The sequence below is a fragment of the Pelophylax lessonae genome (genome assembly GCF_965119305.1).
Source record: "Pelophylax lessonae genome assembly, chromosome: 4".
In the NCBI taxonomy this organism is placed as follows: Eukaryota; Metazoa; Chordata; class Amphibia; order Anura; family Ranidae; genus Pelophylax; species Pelophylax lessonae.
In genome coordinates, this window is record NC_138771.1 from 265,266,427 (window position 1) to 265,286,507 (window position 20,081).

At 45.9% G+C, this 20,081-nt stretch overlaps 1 protein-coding gene across 1 annotated transcript in view; it reads right to left on the reverse strand.

Moving 5' to 3' along the window:
- Positions 1-433: 433 nt before the first annotated feature.
- RAP1B (RAP1B, member of RAS oncogene family) overlaps positions 434-20,081 on the reverse strand; it is a 159,126-nt gene continuing 139,478 nt past the window's right edge. The window contains exons 7-8 of the mRNA XM_082256720.1: positions 5,331-5,446; positions 434-1,982 (exon numbers count right to left, since the gene is read on the reverse strand). Coding sequence (XP_082112846.1) covers positions 5,360-5,446 — 87 coding nt within the window. The 3' untranslated portion in view covers positions 434-1,982; positions 5,331-5,359. The remainder of the gene's footprint in view (positions 1,983-5,330; positions 5,447-20,081) is intronic.

Consider the following 20,081-nt stretch of genomic DNA (forward strand, 5'->3'; position numbering starts at 1 on the left):
GAAATGCCACAGCCATTCAGTCAGAAGATTGTGAGACATTATTGCATACAAGAAAGTACAGTATTTTATTTTGATTTTTGTCTGTGTATAAGCAGAGTTCAGATTTCAAACTGTTACGGAGTGAGGGGGTGAAATAAGCACATAATCTGTAAGCAATGGGGGGGAACAAAAAGAAAAAAACAGGTGACTGGCTTAGCAAATTAAAAACCCATGAAGACTCTTGGATAAAATCTGATTTATCCTCAGTCCACTGTATCTTTCATTTTGCTGCCCGGGCAAAATAAAGAGGAGGAAAAACAAGAGTGATAATTGACTTTTAATGCACACTGTGAACACAAACACCTGCAACTCGTTTGAGCAGCGGTCATCAAATTACCTAGTTCTTCACCCTAGATTTGCTATATATATTCTTTTTTTATTTTTTTTTATTTAATAGAAATCTCCCATTTGTCAAACTGCTACATGCATCGTTCAGAACAGTGAATAAAAATGACACAGACGAAACATTCTATTACCATTTAACAGCACTTTGTGCCATCCTGGAGGGCTTGTATGCAACACGCTAATTGGCACAAAAGAATTAGGAAGCTGCAGAATGAATACAGTGCATTTAAGTGACATCAGATGTGTTGAGAAGCACTGTCAATATACTGCACAGACTATTAAAAGTGGCAGATGGCTAGAATGCAAGCCCTTGCACGGCAATCCAAATTTATTGAACTGATGCTAAATTGTACAAAATTGCACCACTTTATTTAAGGCTTCTCAGTTTACATTTGGCCACCTCAAAGCAGTTGTAGCATTAGATTGGTCAACTGAATTTCTGTGGTTCCCTGTTGGATATATACACAATCTTTACACCCAAATGTTAACGCATACAAAGCGACAAGGCATTGATAAATAAATCGGCAGAAAAAAAAAAGTTAATTACTGCAATGCAGGCCTGGTGACCAATAACACAGGAGTTTAAAATTACGTCCCACATTCACATCCACTGGACTCTTCCACCATTTAACAACGCAACCAAAACAATACACGTGTGAAACAACCACTGACGGGAAAAATTACTAAATCAGTATATTTGGTATTGCAAATACACATATGCATGAGCAAGCAAGATAGGGGGGACAAAGGTTCACAGTGAGAATCTACAGCTGCAGAAGCTTGAAAATGATTTACAAAATATTGATAAATCATTAAAAAAGAACTCTTAAAATATACACTTCTTGTTGTAGACCCCCACTGTACACACATCTATAAACAGTATTCCTTATGTAAACAAAGAGTGGGGAAATGGTTAATAAAAGAGGAGGAAAATGTCTGTCTCTCCAGAGAAATATTAAATGCAGAGTGTTCAACAAAGACTACAAGAAATAAATTTATTATAACTGCTCCTCTGCTTCCAGAAGGGGCTGCAATACAAGATTCCACAGGATTCCCTAAAAAAGGAGGAAAGGAAAACAAAAAGATAGTAGTTGTGAGAAGCACTTTGTACAAACACAACTAATGTTGCTCTTGTATTTCATTGAAGGGAGGGGAAAAATAATAGTTACAAGAAGCTACAAATACCAAAGATGCAAGATCATCAGAAGTAGTCTATAGAAGAGCTCTTTGGACTTTCTTGTTTAGTAAGCTAAAATAGTGGTGCTTTTCATTGTATACTCCGACGGAAAGGAAGGGCTTGTGAAAGAATACAGTACACGTACTCTGACTTGTGAAAACATTGTTGGGTGAACAATGTCTCTGTTAGCAGTAATACTGGATGAGGATTCTGTTGTTCCCAGTTGCATACGTGAAGTACATTTCGAAGCAGGCATCTTTCTCGTGACTTTAGGAGGGGAGGGTCTGATGGTGCACAATCTGAGCTTGCAACTTCCATCCATATTATAAAGGGTACCACCACAGGAAAGTCCATTGGAGTTGTTGACAGGGTAATTTGACTTGGAATGCTGGCACTGCCGTTAGACAACAGTTCTTCAGACCTGCAACAGGCAACAAAAGATCATTGTTTGTTAAAAAGGTAGAAGAAAAAGCATCTTCTGATAATTTAAATATATACGCACTGATGATGCTGGTCAATAGCTCAAGAGTAATAGCCACCAGGTATAATGAACAGTGTGGAGAAAACCAATTTTGTCCCTTAATCCTGAACACCCCCCCCACCCCCCCCCAAAAAAAAAAAATGTTTTCCCCCCCAATTAAGCTAAAAACATTTCCAAGAAAATAAAATCTTTTTTTTTTAAGCCAAAAATATTCTAAGGCCTCTATTCACTATTTAACCACTTGTCGACCCGCTTACTATATATATATATATATATATATATATATATATATATATATATATATATATATATACACACACACACACACACATATACACGGCGGCAGGGTGGCTTGTACAGGCAAAACAACGTATGGATATGTTGCTCGCTTGGTGGCAGCTAGGGGGAGAGCGTGCGCCGCCGCGCTCCCGCCCCCGATCATCAGCGGGGAAGCCGATGCGTGTGTGAGGTGGCTCCGATTGCCACCTGACAACCGCGATCGCTCCCCGCTGAGAGAGGACGGTCGGCTGTTGTAAACACAGCCGACTGTTCTTCTCCCTGGAATGGTCATAGAGCCCATGTGATCCTTCTATATAAGATCACAGGTCTCTATGGTCATTTCAGAAGCCACGCCCCCACAGTTAGAATCACTCCCCTAGGCTCACATTTAACCCCATGATCACCCACAGGATTAACCCCTCTCCTGCCAGTGTCATTCTTACAGTAACAGTGCATATTTTTAGCACTGATTACTGTAGTATTGTCACTGGTACCCCCAAAAGTGTCAAAAAATGTTAGTTAGGGGTCCGATCTGTCCGCTGCAATGTCATGGTCCCGCAAAAATCGCAGATCGCCGCCATTACTAGTAAAAAAAAAACAAAAAAAAAAAAAGACAAATCTTTCCCGTAGTTAGTAGACGCGATAACTTTTGCGCAAACCAATCAAAATACGCTTATTGCGATTTTTTTTTTACCAAAAATATGTAGCAGAAAGCAACTTGGCCTAAAATGTTAAATTTTGATTTTTACATTTTTATTTTGAGAATGTCATAGCAGAATGTGAAAAATAGTTTTTTTTTCAAAATTGTTGCTTTTTTATTTATAGCGCAAAAAATAAAAAAAAAAATCGCACAGGTGATCAAATACCTCTAAAAGAAAGCGTGATTTGTGGGGAAAAAAAGGATGTCAATTTTATTTGAGTATAGCGTCGCACGACCGCACAATTGTCAGTTAAAGTGCCGAATCACAAAATAGGGCCTGGTCATTAAGGGGGCAAATCCTTCTGGTCTTAAAGTGGTTAACTGTCGACACATGAAGGAAAAAAAAAATGAACACTAGTAGTACTAGAAATACAGGGGAATAATTAGTACAAAAAAAAAAAAAAATCACTATAACCCACACTTCCCTATATTCCACTATCATCAAAAACAAATAAAATATTTATTATATATCTAGTCTCTCGAAAACAAAGTCGCTAATTTGGAAGTACTACCAAACTATTTACTTATATTCATGTGTTGAACATTTCCTATTTTCAAACTGAATGGCGTATTACTAAGTACGTACTAGACACCTACATATGGGGCTGCTCAATGTACATATATACACTATATTACCAAAAGTATTGGGACGCCTGCCTTTACACACACAATCTTTAATGGCATCCCATTCTTAATCCATAGGGTTCAATATTGAGTTGGCCCACCTTTTGCAGCTATAACAGCTTCAACTCCTCTGGGAAGGCTGTCCACAAGGTTTAGAAGTGTGTCTTTAGGAATGTTTACCATTCTTCCAGAAGCGCATTTGTGAAATCAGGCACTGATGTGGACAAGAAAGCCTGGCTTACAGTCTCCGCGCTAATTCATCCCAAAGGTGTTCTATCAGGTGGAGGCCCACCCCAAACTTGTTCATCCATGTCTTAATAGACTTTGCTTTGTGTACTGGTGCGCAGTCATGTTGAAAAAGGAAGGGGCCATCCCCAAACTGTTCCCACAAAGTTTATAGCATGAAATTCTCCAAAATATCTTGTTATGCCCACGGCTTAAGAGTTCCCTTCACTGGAACTCCGGGGCAAAGCCCAACCCATAATACCCCCTCCATCAAATGATTTGTACCAGTGCACAAAGCAAGGGCCATAAAGACATGGATAAGTGAGTCTGGGAGTTGAGGAACTTGACTGGTCTGCACAGAGTCCTGACCTCAACCCGATAAAACCCCTTTGGGATGAATTCAGAGCGCAGACTGCGAGCCAGGCCCTCTTATCCAACATTAGCGCCTACCCTCAAAAATGTGCTTCTGGAAGAATGGTTAAACATTCCCATAGACACACACCTAAACCTTGTGGACAGCCTTCCCAGAAGAGTTGAAGCTGTTATAACTGCAAAGGGTGGGCCAATTCAATATTGAACCCTACGGAATAAGACTGGGATGCCATTAAAGTAAGTGTGTGTGTGTGTGTGTAGTAGGCAGACATCCCAATACTTTAGATAATGTAGTGTATATTTACAAACTATATGCACAATAATTTTTTCAATTGCCATTTAATAAGATTTGTTTAAATTGCACCAACATGTATACCCAAGAAAAACTAAAAATATTTTGGTTCTCTAGAAAAAATCTATGAAAGATGTGACTGACAATCTTTAGAAAGATCCACTACAACAGCCCACCTTCTTTATGGTAATTCCACTGAAGAAGGGTATACTCTAATCACCCCAAGTACCCCCCCCCCCCACTTCTCCCCAGCCTAAACAGACTGATAAAATGTTGCTAACAAAAAGCTGTTTTTGCCGGTCTTCAGTTGCTTTAATAAAAATTGCAGCAAATTAGAAAAAAAAAAAAAATAAAAAGAAAAAAAAAAAAAAAAAGAGACCCTTTATGCTTTAGATAAAGAAAAATATATATACTATGCTTAATTCTCTTATTGGAATGCTGATGGTCCTCCTGATGCATGCATTTCAGATTAAAGCTATGTGCTTTGTAATATTAATACGGTTCATACGCTACATTGTTCTCTTTTTGGATATCATATCCTACTGTATTTTGCTATTGTATCTGTTACTTTTTTTTTTTTTTCTACAAAAACACAAAGTTAAATAAAATCATGTTTGTGACATTCAGCTATTAAAAGGTGAAATTTTTGCATTTTCAACTAAGGCTGGACTCCTTGGATTATTGGTCAACCAGGCTGTTAACCCCATTCCACATGAACTCATTCACCATAGCTTGCATGTATGTGAAAGAGAAAGAGGTGCATTTTTACTTATTTAAAAAAACAGACATAAAATACCTGGCTCAGAGCTACAGCACATCTGTGTATTAAAGCAGCCGGCATGTTGACTTTTTGCGTGCCTTGCCCGGTACAGGAGTTTTTCTGTTAATTTGTCGCACAAGGTCATAAAAAATCTGGAAATAGAAATATTTCTTAGAATATAGAAGCCTGAACACAACGGAATATATAGAAAAAATATAACCCAAAAATAATGAGATTTTTGACTTACCGTAAAATCCATTTCGCTTTCGTTCATTGACAAACACAGCTCCTGGTATTCATAATAATTGGGATATACTGCCCTCTACAGGGAGTAGGATACTAGGCAGAAAATAATTCTGGCTAAACCCATGGGCCATCCCCGGGGGTATATTACCTCTCTGCTATAGCCACTCAGTTTTATTATAAGCAGTGTCAGGAGAAGAATAACTCCACAGAGGGGTGGGCGCTGTGTCAGTCGAACGTCAGAAAAATGGATTTACGCCAAGTCAAAAATCCTATTTTCTCTTTCGTTCATGGACAGACACAGCTGCTGATATAACCATTGGGACGTCCCAAAGCAGTGTTAAACATGAGGGGTGGGAACAAAAAAAATTCCCAAGGCTAAACACTATCCAACCAGGCAACAGGAGCTCAACCAAACAACTGGAGACCCCCTGAAAAAACAATACACCCTCAAAGAGGCTTAGGTCCTCTTGAACAGCAGCCTGCAAAACCTTGCAGCCAAAGGAAGCATCTGCAGATGCCAACACATCCACTTCATAAAACTTTGTAAAAGTGTGCACCGACGACCAGGTGGCCGCCTTGCAAACCTGCGTCACTGACACCTGATGACGAAAGGCCCGGGATGCACTAAATCGCTCTAGTAGAGTGCGCCTTGACAGGGAAAGGAGGAACCTGACCCCTGATGGAATAGGCCTGAACCACCGTCTGTCTAATCCATCTGGACTTACTCCTATGGTTGTCAATTGTTATGTTGGTTTCTTTGAAGCTGTTCTGGGGATTACTTATTTTTATTACTCCAGCTTTGTATACACCATTGTATCATCTTGTACAAAATTCATGCCATTTGTTCTCCATCATGAGTGCAATAAATGTGATATTTTTACTTTACCAACCCTGTCATGGTCATGTCTCTAATATAAAGTCCCAACTTTTTTACTTTGTTCTACATGATTTAGGGATGGAGTCGCATGGTTAGTCCCACCTTCCCTCCCCCCCTTGTCCCGTCTAATCCATCTGGACTTGGTTGCAGAGGAAGCGGACAACCCTTTTCGAGGTCTGTCCGTCATGACAAATAGAGAGTCGGACTTCCTGAAAGATTCTGTAGCTGCCAGGTACACTCTAAATGCCTGGACTACATGCAAGGCATGCAAAGCAACGCTGCCAGTTCCAACACCCTGCGCACAGAGGTGATAGCCACCAAAAAGGCCAACTGGGACAGCGTAAGCAGGGGAATATCCCAAATATTTTCAAAGGGAGGCTTCTGTAGAGCTGAAAGCACCAAATTGAGATCCAAAAGGCGCCAACAGAGCCCGCACTGGAGGAAACAAATGTCGGACACACTGAAGAAAGATACGCACCAGGGAGTGTGTGGCCAAAGGTTGTTGGAAGAAGACCACCAAAGCCGACACCTGGCCCTTGATGGTACTCAAGGCCAACTTCTGGTCAACCCTCCGTTGGAAGAAGGTTAAGATCCGAGCCACAGAGAAGGAGCGAGGATAAACCCCAAGCGACTCACACCACGCAATGTACGTCTTCCACGTACGATGGTAGATCTTCCTAGAAGTAGATTTCCTAGCTTTCAACAGTGTAGGAATCACAAATTCAGATAAATCTCTATCCTTCAGCACCTGGCGTTCAACAGTCATCAGGCCATCAAAGCCAGCGACTGAAAAGCAGGATGGAAGATCGGTCCTTGGGACAGCAGATCCTTCCTAAGAGAAAGCTTCCAAAGAACGTCGGCGAACAGCCGATTCAGATCGGCTTACCAAGCCCGACTGCGGTAACCCGCCTGCCAATTTTCCACCCGGGGAATGTGTACAGCGGAGAGGGCTAGAATGAACCGTTCTGCCCACCTTAGAATGCCGGCTACCTCCAGAGCCGTCAGGACACTTCTTGGTGATTGACATAACCCACGGCCATGGCATTGCCTGATTGAATGCTCACTGGACAACCCTGAAGATGATCCGTCCAATAATCCAGACAGTCTGATCGCTCGGAATTCCAAGACATTGATCGGTAGTCTGGACTCTTCCAGCGTCCAGATCCCCTGAGCAGAATGCTTGTCGAGGACGCATCCCCAACCAGACATGCTGGCATCCGTGGTGACCACTGTCCAATACAAGGCGAGGAAGGATTTTCCCAGCCGAAGCGCCGGAGAATGAAGCCACCATTTCAGGGACTCCCTCGTTCCCCGACTTAGCCGGATATGATTGTCCAGAGACTGCAGAGTCCTGACCCATTTGGTCAGAATGTCCCTTGCAGGAGCTCGTATGAAACCATGTAAACAGAACCACCTCGACAGACAGACATCAGGCCCAGCACCCGCATGCAAGTCCGGAGGAACGACCATCTGATTGACAGCAGGAGGCAAATTGCAGCCTGCAATTTCTGGAGTTTGCCTAGAGGCAGGAGCACTCTGGCTAAGTCCAGAGTCAGGCCCAGATAGTCCAGCTTCGTGGACGGAGCCAGAGCAGACTTCTGAAAATCCAGAATCCAGCCAAACACCCGCAGAGTTCTAATTGTGATCTCCAAGTTTTCCACCAGAGCAGAGGGGGACTCCGCTCGCAGAAAGAGATTGTCCGAGTAGCTCAGTACCGTGATTCCCCCATTGGCGTAGCAAAGCTAGCACCGGGGCTAGCGCTTTTATGAAGATCCGAGGAGTAGAGGCAAGACCAAAAGGTAACGCCACAAACTGATAATGCTCCTCTCTCAAAGCAAAGCGAAGAAAATGCTGGTGCCTGGAACATATTGGAATGTTAAAGGTAGGCATGCTTGATATTGATAGAGGCGAGAAAATCTCCCTGACGCAGGGATGCCGCCACCGTTCGAATGGATTCCATTCTGAAGTTCTGTACCTGCAAAGCAGATTGAGTGCCTTGAGGTCCAGGATTGAACACACTTTGCCTTCCTTCCTGGGGACTATGAACAGGTTTAGGTAAAAACCCTGAAAGCATTCTTAAGTCGGAACCGGGACAATCACCCCTTGAAGACACAGGTCTTGTACTGCCTCAAACAGGCCCTGTAAGCGGTCTGGGGACAGGCGCAAGTTGGAAGGGACAAGAGTGAAACTCGATCTTGTAGCCGGACCAAATGACTTCGTGGACCCACTTGTCTTGCACCAGGGATTTCCACGGATACGGAAACCAGCGAAGACGCCCCCCCCACCCCGGATGCGGGTGAGGATGCACCTGCATGCTGAAGGAGCCTTATCCATGGGTCTGGAGAAGCCCAGACCAGACTCGTTTGGATCCTCCTGAAGAGGCCCTGAAAGGCTTCAAGACCTTGTCAGTCGACCCTGAGGGATGAAAAAACATCTTTAAGAGCCGAGAAAGAGAGCCCACATCTACTACGAGGTTCCTTTCCCTTAGTAGCCTGCAGAAGAAAGGTACTCTTCCCCCCCTCTGAGACCTTTAATGCTTTAATGGGGTCATCCAGGCTAGCTGCCTACAGGTGATCTCCTTGGAAAAGAAGATCAGTCAAAGCCTTTTTTGAGGTCTGATCCGCAGACCAGCACTTGAGCCAAGAGACACGCCGAAGGACCACTGCCCGAAAACATAGGCGTGAGGCATCAGGGGAGCCGCATCTAAAGAGGCATCATTGATAAACTGCAGCCCCTGGACCAGCTGGTCTGCCAGCTGTTCTCCCTCCAGGTCACGGCATAAGAGCTTAGCCCACTCGGTCAAAGTTTGCGAAACTAGGGCAATGGTGAATACCGACCTCGTTGCCGAACCAGCCAGAGTGTACATATTGCGGGCCACAGCCTCCGCCTTCTGGTTAGCCTGATCCTTAAAGACCGGGGACTCTTCCACCAGAATCACGGTTGTCTTGTTCAAAACTGGAAACTGGAGAGTCCACCACTGGTGGCACAGTCCACTTCTTAAGAACAGACTCCTCATAGGGATAACGCCTAGTAAAGTGCTTAGGATCCCCACGGGGACGCTTTAGTCATCCCCACTCTTTTGCGACAATTCTGTCAAAATAGGCAGGGAATGGAAACAACTTTGCCGCTCTGGATGGCTTGTGAGTGCCAAAGGGTACCTGCGCCTCCGTCGCAGCTGCATCCTCCATCTTCAAGGTCTCACGCACAGAAACAATCAGTGCATCCACCAGCACCTTTTAGTGCAGAGGAGGATTCCAGGCGAATGGTTACAGACCCAGCAGGGTGACCCACGTCCACAGCGGGCGTATCCGATTCAGGATCTGATGAGACAGATGAGGCAGGGGGAATTTTGCGCTAGTCCGTCGCCCGAAAGCCACCTCCACGGGGTCACCAGGGGAACCCTACAAAAAAAAAAAGTTTAAAACCCTGCAAGGGACAACCCCCACTGAGCTGGCAGCACCAGGCACAAAGTACCAAGCGATCCCCAGAAGAGAGGGAGAGAACCCCCACCAGACTCACCACCCAGCAGGAACAGGCACCTGCAGTCACCAGGATAATCTGCACTCCAGGAGCGGCGATCAGAAGTAAAAAGATCCAGGAGTCAGCACCAGGGGATGAGGATGGGCTCCCAACGCCATAATTGCCACCCACAGGGCTCCACTGTCATGGCCACCGCTATTTTCAAAGGGAAGGGAAACCACCGCAAAATGGCCACCGTGCAAAGAAACACACAGGCTACAGCAAAATGTTGGCCCCGCATGGCAGCACAAGGCTCCCAGGGACCCAGGAGGGATCCCTAGACCTCAAGGACAGACCCAGGCAGGGTGACCAACGTTCGCGGCGGCCATATCAGATTCAGGATCTGATGAGACAGGGGAGTTTTGCACTTGCCTGTCGCCTGAAAGCCACCTCCACCCGGGACACAAGGGACTCCAGGTCCGTCATCAGTGCATGGATGGATGGATGGTTGGGACCCGCAGCCTCAGGTGATCAGGTGGGGAAATGTGGTCGAAAGACTCCATGTAAGCAGGGGGACCCCACAAAAGGTGTAAAACACTAAGGGACAACCCCCACTGCGCTGGCAGCACCACCCGGTCGCCAGGCACAAGGCACCAAGCGATCCTCAGCACAGAGGGAGAGGACCCCACCAGACTCACCACAGAAACAAGCACCTGCAGCCACCAGGATAATGCACTACATAAGCAGGTGATCAGGAAGTAAAATAATCTAGGAGTCAGCACCAGGGGATAAGGAGGCGTTCCCACCGCCGAAATCGCTGCCCACAGGGCTCCACTGTCATGGCTGCTGCTATTGCCAACGGCAAACCACATGAAAAGGGCCGCCGTGTATAGGAATACACAGGCTACAACAAAATGGCAGCAACACAAGGCATAAAGGGACCCAGGAGGGAGACCAGGCCTTAGGGACAGACCCAGGTAGGGTTGGGGGGCGCTGGGAGGAGTCCCACCCAGGTACAACCCCCCCGCACATTCGATCGTAGGGTCGCCGGCGGCTCACCCCCCGGCCCCCATTGATGGTAAGCGCCCTGCCCCCACCCCAGGAATAGTGGCCAAAACCACCCAAACAGCCCCAACATATGTGGAGGGGGGTGTCAGGTGAGGGACTTTGCAAGGGAGGTTGCTTGTGGGAAGGAGGGGAATCCGAGGGTCGGACCATCCCATGGGAGGGGCCCATGTCCACCCCAAAACCCTCCAGGGGAGGGGGACAACTACTCACCATACCAGGAACCAGGCGGGTACTGCTCCAGACAAAACCCCTCTCTATTCAATGGGGGGGGGGGGGGTTGTCAACCAGGAGGAACGCTGCAACTCGGGCCGAGTTAAACCGTCCAGTGGGGCTATGTCACGGCCGACCTAGCACGAAGCTGAGGTCTGCGTGTGCTCGCTTGCCAGACTGGGGTGACCACTGGAGCTAATTATCCAGCCCATTGCCCAGTACAGCAGTTTATTGCAGATCTCACAAGAAAAATCCAGGAGAAAAAATTTCCATCTAAAAAGAATAAAAAAAAATGGCCAGGACCAAAGATCCCAGCAAGGAACGAGGTCCTTACTCCTGACTAAGCAGAAAAAACTGAGTGGCTATAGCAGAGAGAGGGGGTATACTCACTGGACTGCCCATGGGTTTAGCAAGAATTATTTTCTGCCTAGTGTCCTACTCCTGTAGGGGGCAGTATAACCCAATCGTTATGTATACCAGAAGCTGTATGTCAATGAATGAAAGAGAAAAATTGTTTAGGTGGTTTAGTAGTGTAGTGTAATGACTGCAACTGAAAAGAAAAATGCTTGTTTTTGCACACTAAGCTTACCCATCTTGCTTGCAATGTTTAACAAAAGATTTAACCATAAACAATCTGATATCTCACTGCAGACAACTGCAAGTGAGAGATGTACTTGTCCCCTGACAAGCTACCATGTTATCTGGGAACTTTGACGGTAAACCAAAATGGTACACACCAAGGACCCTTTCAGAATGGCGTTTCAATCAGGTCCGCCTGTCATTTTTTCAGGCGGACCTAATCAGAAGGTCCATTCATCCTGATGGACAGGAGGGTGTATAAGGAGTTACATCATTTATTCTGCAGATCTGTAATTTGGCTATTTCCCTTCCAATCAACAGATCACCAGTCCTCAAGTGGGCAGCCATGACATTAGAAAGTAAAGCCCTGTCTCTACCAAGATGGCCACCCTTCACCCAGAAAAGAAAAGAGCAAGGTAAGTCAGTAATGGGGAAAAGATCAGTTGCAAGGAGACCTCTGGCAATACTGGCGGATTGGCCTCGGATTGCTTTTTTTTTCTTCTTCTTGACACAGCTTCCATAAGTAATTTCCTCATTAATGGGAAAGTAAGCAGTATTTTCAGTGCACAAATTTTAAGTTATTTTTGCAGTATGTAACTTGAAGTAATAGTTTTTGCTGTGCCATGTTTTGTTATTGTAATAAAATAAAATAGTCACAAAAGGTCACTGTTTTTGCCAAGTTGACTGACTTAAAATTTGCATTGTGATATGTAAACTACAACCATTGGTTAGAACTACAATTAAAAAGCAGAAACTAAGTATGTAATGAGCAGGTATGCTGTTTACGTATATATTGAAATAGCAAAAAAAAAAAAAAAAAAAACCCCATCTTCAAAACTGTACATTACAGGACACAGAATGGAATTCAAAGCCATAGGAGTTGACAAAAAAAAATGGGATTTTTGTACTTACCGTAAAATCCATTTCGGAGTTCAATGGACACAGCGCTCCATAGACCATAACTAGTGGGTTATATTGCCTCCTCCAGGAGTAGGACTAGGCAGAACAAAAAACACCTGGCTACACCCATGGGCCTTCCTCAGCTTGTTTATAAGGCCCCTCTCTGCTCTAGGTAATCAGTTTAGTAGCAAACAGTATTAGAAGTATCAGAACTCCATAGAGGGGTGGGTGCTGTGTCTGTCGACTAAGTCAGAGAAATGCATTTTACTGCAAGTACAAAAATCCCATTTTCTCTTTCGTTCATCGACTGACACAGCGCTCCATAATTCATAACTAGTGGAACGTCCAAAAGCAGTGCCAAAAGGAAAATGAGGGGTGGGGAAAATAACCCAAGGCTAAACATAAAAGGCCTTAACCAAGTCACAGGAACCCAGTCTGAAAAATAAAGGTTTAACAAAAAAACACCCCTCAAGAGGTAACAGCCCCTCTTAAACAGCAGCCTGCAAAACTTTGCGGCCAAAAGAAGCACCCGCAGATGCCACAGTATCTACCTTATAGAATTTTGTAAAGGTATGCATGGACGACCAAGTGGCCACCTTGCAAACTTGCGATATTGAAGCCGGATGACAGAAGGCCCAAGAAACACTCAGCGCCCGAGTAGAATGCACCGTGACAGGGAAAGGTTCAACCTGACCTTTAATAGAATAGGCCTGAGTCACCATCTGTCTGATCCATCTGGAGATGATAGCCGAAGAAGCAGCCAATCATTTTCTTGGTCCATTCGTAACCACAAAAAGCAAGTCTGACCTCCAAAAAGACTCAGTAGCTGCCAGATACAGCCGAATCGCACAAACCACATCCAAGGCAAATTCCTTGGGATGCGCCGGCTTGGGACACAAGGAAGGCAACACAATGTCCTCATTCAATGGAAGTCAGAGACAACTTTGGGCAGGAATGATGGACAGGGACAAAGAACCACCTTATCCCTATGGACCACTAAATCGGAACTGCGACAGGATAATGCTGCCAATTTCGATACCCTGCAGGCTGAGGTAATAACCACCAAGAATGTCACCTTCTGGGATAACGTAGGCAAGGGACTCTCCCATATATTCTCAAATAGAAGTTTCTGGAGAACCGAAAACACTAAAAATGTAAATCCCACGGCAGAAAAGGAGACTGTACAGGTGGGGCCACATGTCGAACCCCCGAATAAAGGTAGGAAGTAAAGAGTGCATGGCTAGGGGTGGCTGAAAGAAGATTGCCAAAGCATACACCTGGCCCTTGATGGTACTCAAGGTCAACTTCTGATCAACACCCTGTTGAAGAAAGGTTAAAATCCGAGCCACAAAAAAGAATCGAGGATGAGCGCCAATCGACTCACACCAAGAAATGTACGTTTTCCACGTACGATGGTATATCTTGCTGGAAGACGACTTAATCGCCTTCACCATTGTAGGGATCACTGATCCAAACAGACCTCTATTCCTCAGTTCCTGGCGTTCAATAGCTAAGCGATTCAAACCAGCGACTAAAGCAGAATGGTAGATCAGCCCTTCGGACAACTGGTCTTCTCTGAGAGGAAGACTCCAAGAGACGTTTACAGCCAACAGGATGATTGAAAGATCCTTGCTCTTGATTCCTCACAGGAGCTGGGGAAGAAGCCTTAGCTAAGGATGATCCTGGCCTTACCGTGATCCTTGGACGCCTGCAACGTCTGTCAGAGGACCCAGTGACCTTGTCACGAACTTGACTTCTTGACTTGAATAAACTTGACTATCCTTCTGTGGAGCCGAACCTGCTAAAAGAGCTGCATGTAAGACTGTGTAAAAAGAATGGTCTTTAGGGTGGATACCACCAGACTCAGAATCTGTATGCAAAATGGGAGAGAGAACTATCTGTGTGACAGCACCTGGTGAATCACAGCCTGTGGTCCCTGAAGTTTGTGCAGAGGAAGGACCACCCTGGTCAGAAATAGAATCAGACCTAGGCTAATCAATTCCCTGGACAGGGATAGGGAGGACCGTAGGCGTAGGTAGTTTAGACATCACCTGAACCTTTGCAGGAATTAAATCCACACAAGGAGACTCAGGACCTAAAAAACCTGAAAAGGACAAGCTTTGGCCCCCTTTCTGGGTTCCCCCAAAAGAAACATTTTGCGGATTTTCAAAGAAGTCCACAGGGCCGGAAACCGGCAAAGATGTCCTCCCACCCCAATAATGGGTGAGGGCAGACCTTCAATGCTGAAGAGTTTTGTCTGCTGGTCCGGGGAAGCTAGCTCTAGGCTTACCCGACCAAGGTTGTTGGAACCTCCTGGGGAAGATTTAAAAGATCTATTTCCCTTATTCTCAATCCCAGAAGCACAAAATAATTTTCTATGGGCTGAGGAGAGCCCCTGTCTGCAGCGAGGCTCCTTCCCTTTCCTTGACTATGGCAGGAAGGTACTCTTTCCTCCCGGGATACTCTTAGTGATGTCATCCAGGGTAGCTCCAACCAAACAAATCGCCTTGAAAGGGCAGATCAATAAGAGCTTTCTTAGGCCTGGTCTGTGGACCAATTCTTAAGCCACAGCACGTGCCTAATCACCACCGCTGAAACAAAGTTTGGGCAGCACAGACGCTGTATCACAAAAACTGCAGCCCATGGACCAACTGGTCCGCTAAATAAACATAAGCAGCGGGGACCTGCTCACCCCCCAGGCCCTGGTGCAAAAGTTTGGCCCATTCAGCTAGAGTCTGAGACAGCAGGGCTGAGGCAAAGACTGGCCGCAATGCCGAACCAGCCATAGTAAATATGCTGTGTGCCACAACCGCCGCTTTGTCAGCCGGGTCCCAAGGAAGGAGATTCCTCTAGTGTGATCATGGTTGCTTTATTAAACCTGGAAAAAACAGGGGGATCCACCACTGGTGGACTAGCCTACTTTTTTAAAAGTGACGCCTCAAAAGGGTAATGTACAGCAAAACGTTTGAGGACCACAAAGGGTAATTTTGGTTGTTCCCAATACTTACAGGAAAACCTGTCAAAAAATAGGGCATAAAGGAAACACCTTTGGAGTATGATGCGACTTATGCATACCAAACGACAAAACACATTCATAACTACATCAGCCACATCCTCCATTTTTAAAGTCTCACGCACTGCAGTAATAAGTGCGTCTACTAGCGGCTTTTCATTCGCTGCTGCGACCATGGAGGAATCATCCTATCGTATGGATCAGGGGGTCTAATATTTATCCCCTTGGACGGGCCGCGTCCACAGCGACATCTGGCTCCGAATCAGACAAGACAGACAGAGCAGGGGAAGGTGGGGGATGCTTCCTCCTGGGCCTTTGCCCACATGCCACTTCCACCTGGGACACTAAGGACTGCAGGACCTCCGTCAGTGCAACCAAGGGAAGCTGGGGTTCCAAGGAACATGCCATCTCCATGGGAGGGTCAGTGGGGGAGATGTGACCTTGAGGCTCCATAAGGGAAGGAAGACCCTGCAGTACAAAAACAATCTTTTGGCACCACCAAAAGGATCCCCTCAAAACTCAGGGTACCTATCAGCAGAGAGAGAGAGAGAGAGAGAGAGATAACAGGGACCCCCAAAAGACTCACCCTACCGAACAGAGGAGCGCCGAGAATTTGAACCCAGCATCATAATGGACGCTATCCCTGTTCATATGTCCTGGGCACGGGAAGAGGAAACTAAGGAGGAAGAGGAGGAGCTTTGGCATCCCCACAAGGCTTCAGTTGTCGCCGGCATCTCCCAGACTAAGGGAAAATGCCCCCCGTGACATCATCCGGCTACACAAACATGGCTGCCAACCCGAGATCAGCCAGACTAAGGGAAAATGGCCACCATCAGCTACAAACACTGAAGCATGCTGGATGCATGGGGAACCCCCTGAAGGTAGGACACATGTTTAGGGGAGACACTGCTGTGCACTCTGCACTGGGACCCCTGCACTATATCCACACTGCAAACAGCAGGGCAAGCACCTAAGGGTCTTCTACACTGGGACTCATCCAGAGTATCAGGGCGGGACACACACTATCCCAGGACCCTTACAGAGTGGGGATAGCGGGGGAGACCCCAGGGATCTCTGCTGCATTCTCTTCCCTGGGACCCCCACCAGACTCTAGGTCCAGAGAGGGGGGAATGGCAATGGGGGAAGCCCAGCTCAGTGAGGGATTAAAGGATGGGAGGGGGGAACCTGCAGGCAGGTCCGACCGTCCCTGGAAGTTACCCGCATCCATACCAAAGAAAACCACCAAAAGGGGAGAGGGGAGACTGTACTTACCCTTCCATGGTGCGGGTAACGCCCCAGACAGAACTCCTCGCCCCCATAGTAGGGGAGCGGTCAGCCAAGGGACCGCTGCGACTCAGACCCCAGCCCAGTCGTATGTGACCCTGCGAGATGTTTAACTCGCGAGCAAGTCTCTGTTTAGGAGTCGGTTTGCACGTGCTCGCTGGCTGGGGGGACCACTGGATCTAGATTATCCAGCCCGTCGCCCAGCCCTGGAGTTGATTGTAGATCTCCCAAGAGAAAAAACAAAAAATATCTAAGGAGGAGAAAATTGCTAGGACCAGAGATCCCAGCCAGGAGCCTAGGTCCTTCTTCTGACTAGACAGAATAAAACTGATTACCTAGAGCAGAGAGGGGGGTTATTATATACCAGCTGAGGATGGCCAATGGCCTCTACTCCTGGAGGAGGCAATATAACACACTAGTTATGATTTATGGAGCGCTGTGTCCGTCGATGAATAAAAGAGAAAGTCAGTTTTTGTCTATAAGAAATTGTAGACTTGTGTGCACTAAATCCAGACAGTAGAGGGAGAAAAGTAGATTTTGGCCTACAAAAACCTCTTGTCCTTTTGCAGTATAAGGAAGGGTTCTTTACAGGTTAAGGCCATTAAACTCAAAAGGTAGTTTCCGGGGAGTAAACAAGAATCAGGTCCCATGGGGTCGAAGGGGGAATGTACAGGGGAAACATTGTAAGTAACACCTTTTATGAAAGCTTTTAATATGGCGTGAGAAGTGAGCGGTCTTTGAAGGAGAAATGCCAGTGCCGAGATATGAGCATGGAGGGCTCTAAAGCCAAAAGTTGACCAGATAGCAGAAAAGCCAGAATTCGTCCCACAGAATTCTTCCTGGGATGGAAATGTGTTACTTTGCACCAAGTGAGATGGCAGACATGTGAGAGGTCAACTTCCTAGCCTTCAACAGACTAGGAATAACTGAAGTGGACAGACCCCCTATCTTTTAGGATGTGGACATCAACAGTAAGGCTGATAAAGTCAGTGGCTGTAAAGCAGGGTGGTAAACTGTCCTTTGGCACAGAAGGCCTGGAAGGGCCCAAGGAGAGTCCACTAGAAGTCTGACGAAGTGCGAGTTCCACCTCTGTTTGAGCCAGTTCGGTGCAATAAGAATCACTGGAATGTTCTTCACCCCAATACCACAGAGCAGATGAGAAAGGAGAGGCAGAGGGGGGAAGGGGGAAATTCTGAATTCCAAATTCTGAGATCCAAATTTCAAGATTTGAATTCCAGATTTCAATATCCATATTTTGAAACTTGAATTGCAAATTCCAAAATTCCTAGATCCGAAATCTGAGTTCACAATACCGAAATCAGAGTTACAAATTCCGAGTTCCGAATTCCTTAATTCCAAATTCCAGGAGTTCTAAATTCTGAGATCCAAGTTCCAAGTTTTAAGATCAAGCATTTTACAGGCTAGCCCTGCTTCTTTCTCACAGTGAGGAGGAAAGGATCATTGAATCTGGAAAGCTGCAAAATGAGCCCTATGGTCTGAAACAACTGAAGAAAACTGGATTTTTGTACTTACTGTAAAATCCTTTCCTCTGAAGTCCATTGACAGATGCAGCTCCATATCTTCTTAGACCATTGGGTTATGCTCCTCCCATCAGGAATAGGACACTAGGCAGGAAAAAGCTTTACTAAGCTTTACTAAGCCTATGGGGCGGTCCCTGCAGGCATAACCCCACACACTCTGCTACAGCTTCCAGTTTCCTTGCAAGCAGTGTTTAGAAGACAAAAACCCCATTTCACTTATAAGTAGAGGGGCGGGTCAATGGACTTCAGAGAATTTTTTTTTACAGTAGGTACAAAAATCCAGTTCTCTCTATCGTCCACTAACAGACGCAGCTCCAAATCTTATTAGACCATTGGGACGTCACAAAGCAGTATATGTATGAGGGGTGGGAAAACAACGCCAAAAAAGAACGTACTTTCTCAAAAGGCTAAACATAGCCAACCAGGTAATATGGAGCTCAACCAGGAACAACTGGAGCTCATCCGAAGAAAAAAAAAAACAAAAAAAAAAAAAAACCACATACACCCTTCAAACAAAAGATCGCAACCTGCAAACTCTTGCGGCCAAAAGAGGCATCCGAAGATGCGAACACATCTACTCGCATCACTGACGCCTGATGGCGAAAAGCCCAAGAGGCACTCAGCGCTCTAAAAGAGTGCACCTTCACAGGGAAAGGAGGAACCTGACCCTTCAGCGAATAAGCCTGAACTACCGTCTACCTGATCCATCTGGATATGGTCGCAGCAGGACGCAGCCAATCCTTTACGAGGTCCCTCTGTGAGGACAAATAGAGCATCTGAGTTTCTGAAAGACTCAGTGGCCACCAGCTAAACCCTGATCGCCCCAACCACATCCAAAGAGTGCAAGGCAATTTCCTTGGGATGCTTAGGCTTGGGACAGAGTGAAGGCAGCACAAGGTCTTCATTCACATGAAAATCAGAAACCACCTTAGGAAGAAAAGACTGATTAGGTTGGAGTACCACCTTATCTTTGTGGACCACCAAATAAGGTGGGCAGCCAATTCAGACACACTGTGGGCAAAAGTTATAGCCACCAAAAAGGCAACCTTCTAAGACAATGAAAGCAGAGAAATCTCTCGAATGTTCTCAAAAGGAGGCTTTTGAAGAACAGATAATACCAAATTCAGATCCCATGCAGGTAGCGGGGATCGTCTCGGGGAAGCCATATAACAGTCCCTGAATGCAAGTGCGAATCAAGGCATGTGTAGCTAACGGGCGTTGGAAATATATAGCCAAAGCCGACACTTGACCTTTGATAGTGCTCAAAGCCAACTGCTGTTCAACCCCTTTTTGCTGAAAGGCCAAAACCCTAGCTAGTGAAAACAAGCAAGAGTGCACCTTCAATGACTTACACCATGAAATGTACGATTTCCATGTACAATGATAGATCTTCCTGAAAGTTGACTTCCTGGCCTTCGATAGTGTAGAAATCACAGAGTCAGAAAGACCTCTATCTCTCAATACTTGGCTTTCAACAGTAATGCCATTAAAGCTAGCAACTGTAAAGCAGGATGGAAGATTGGCCCTTGAGACAGCAGATCCTACCTGAAAAGAAGTCTCCAAGGAGCATCGGCGACCAACCTTACCAGGTCTGCGTACTAAGGCCGGCG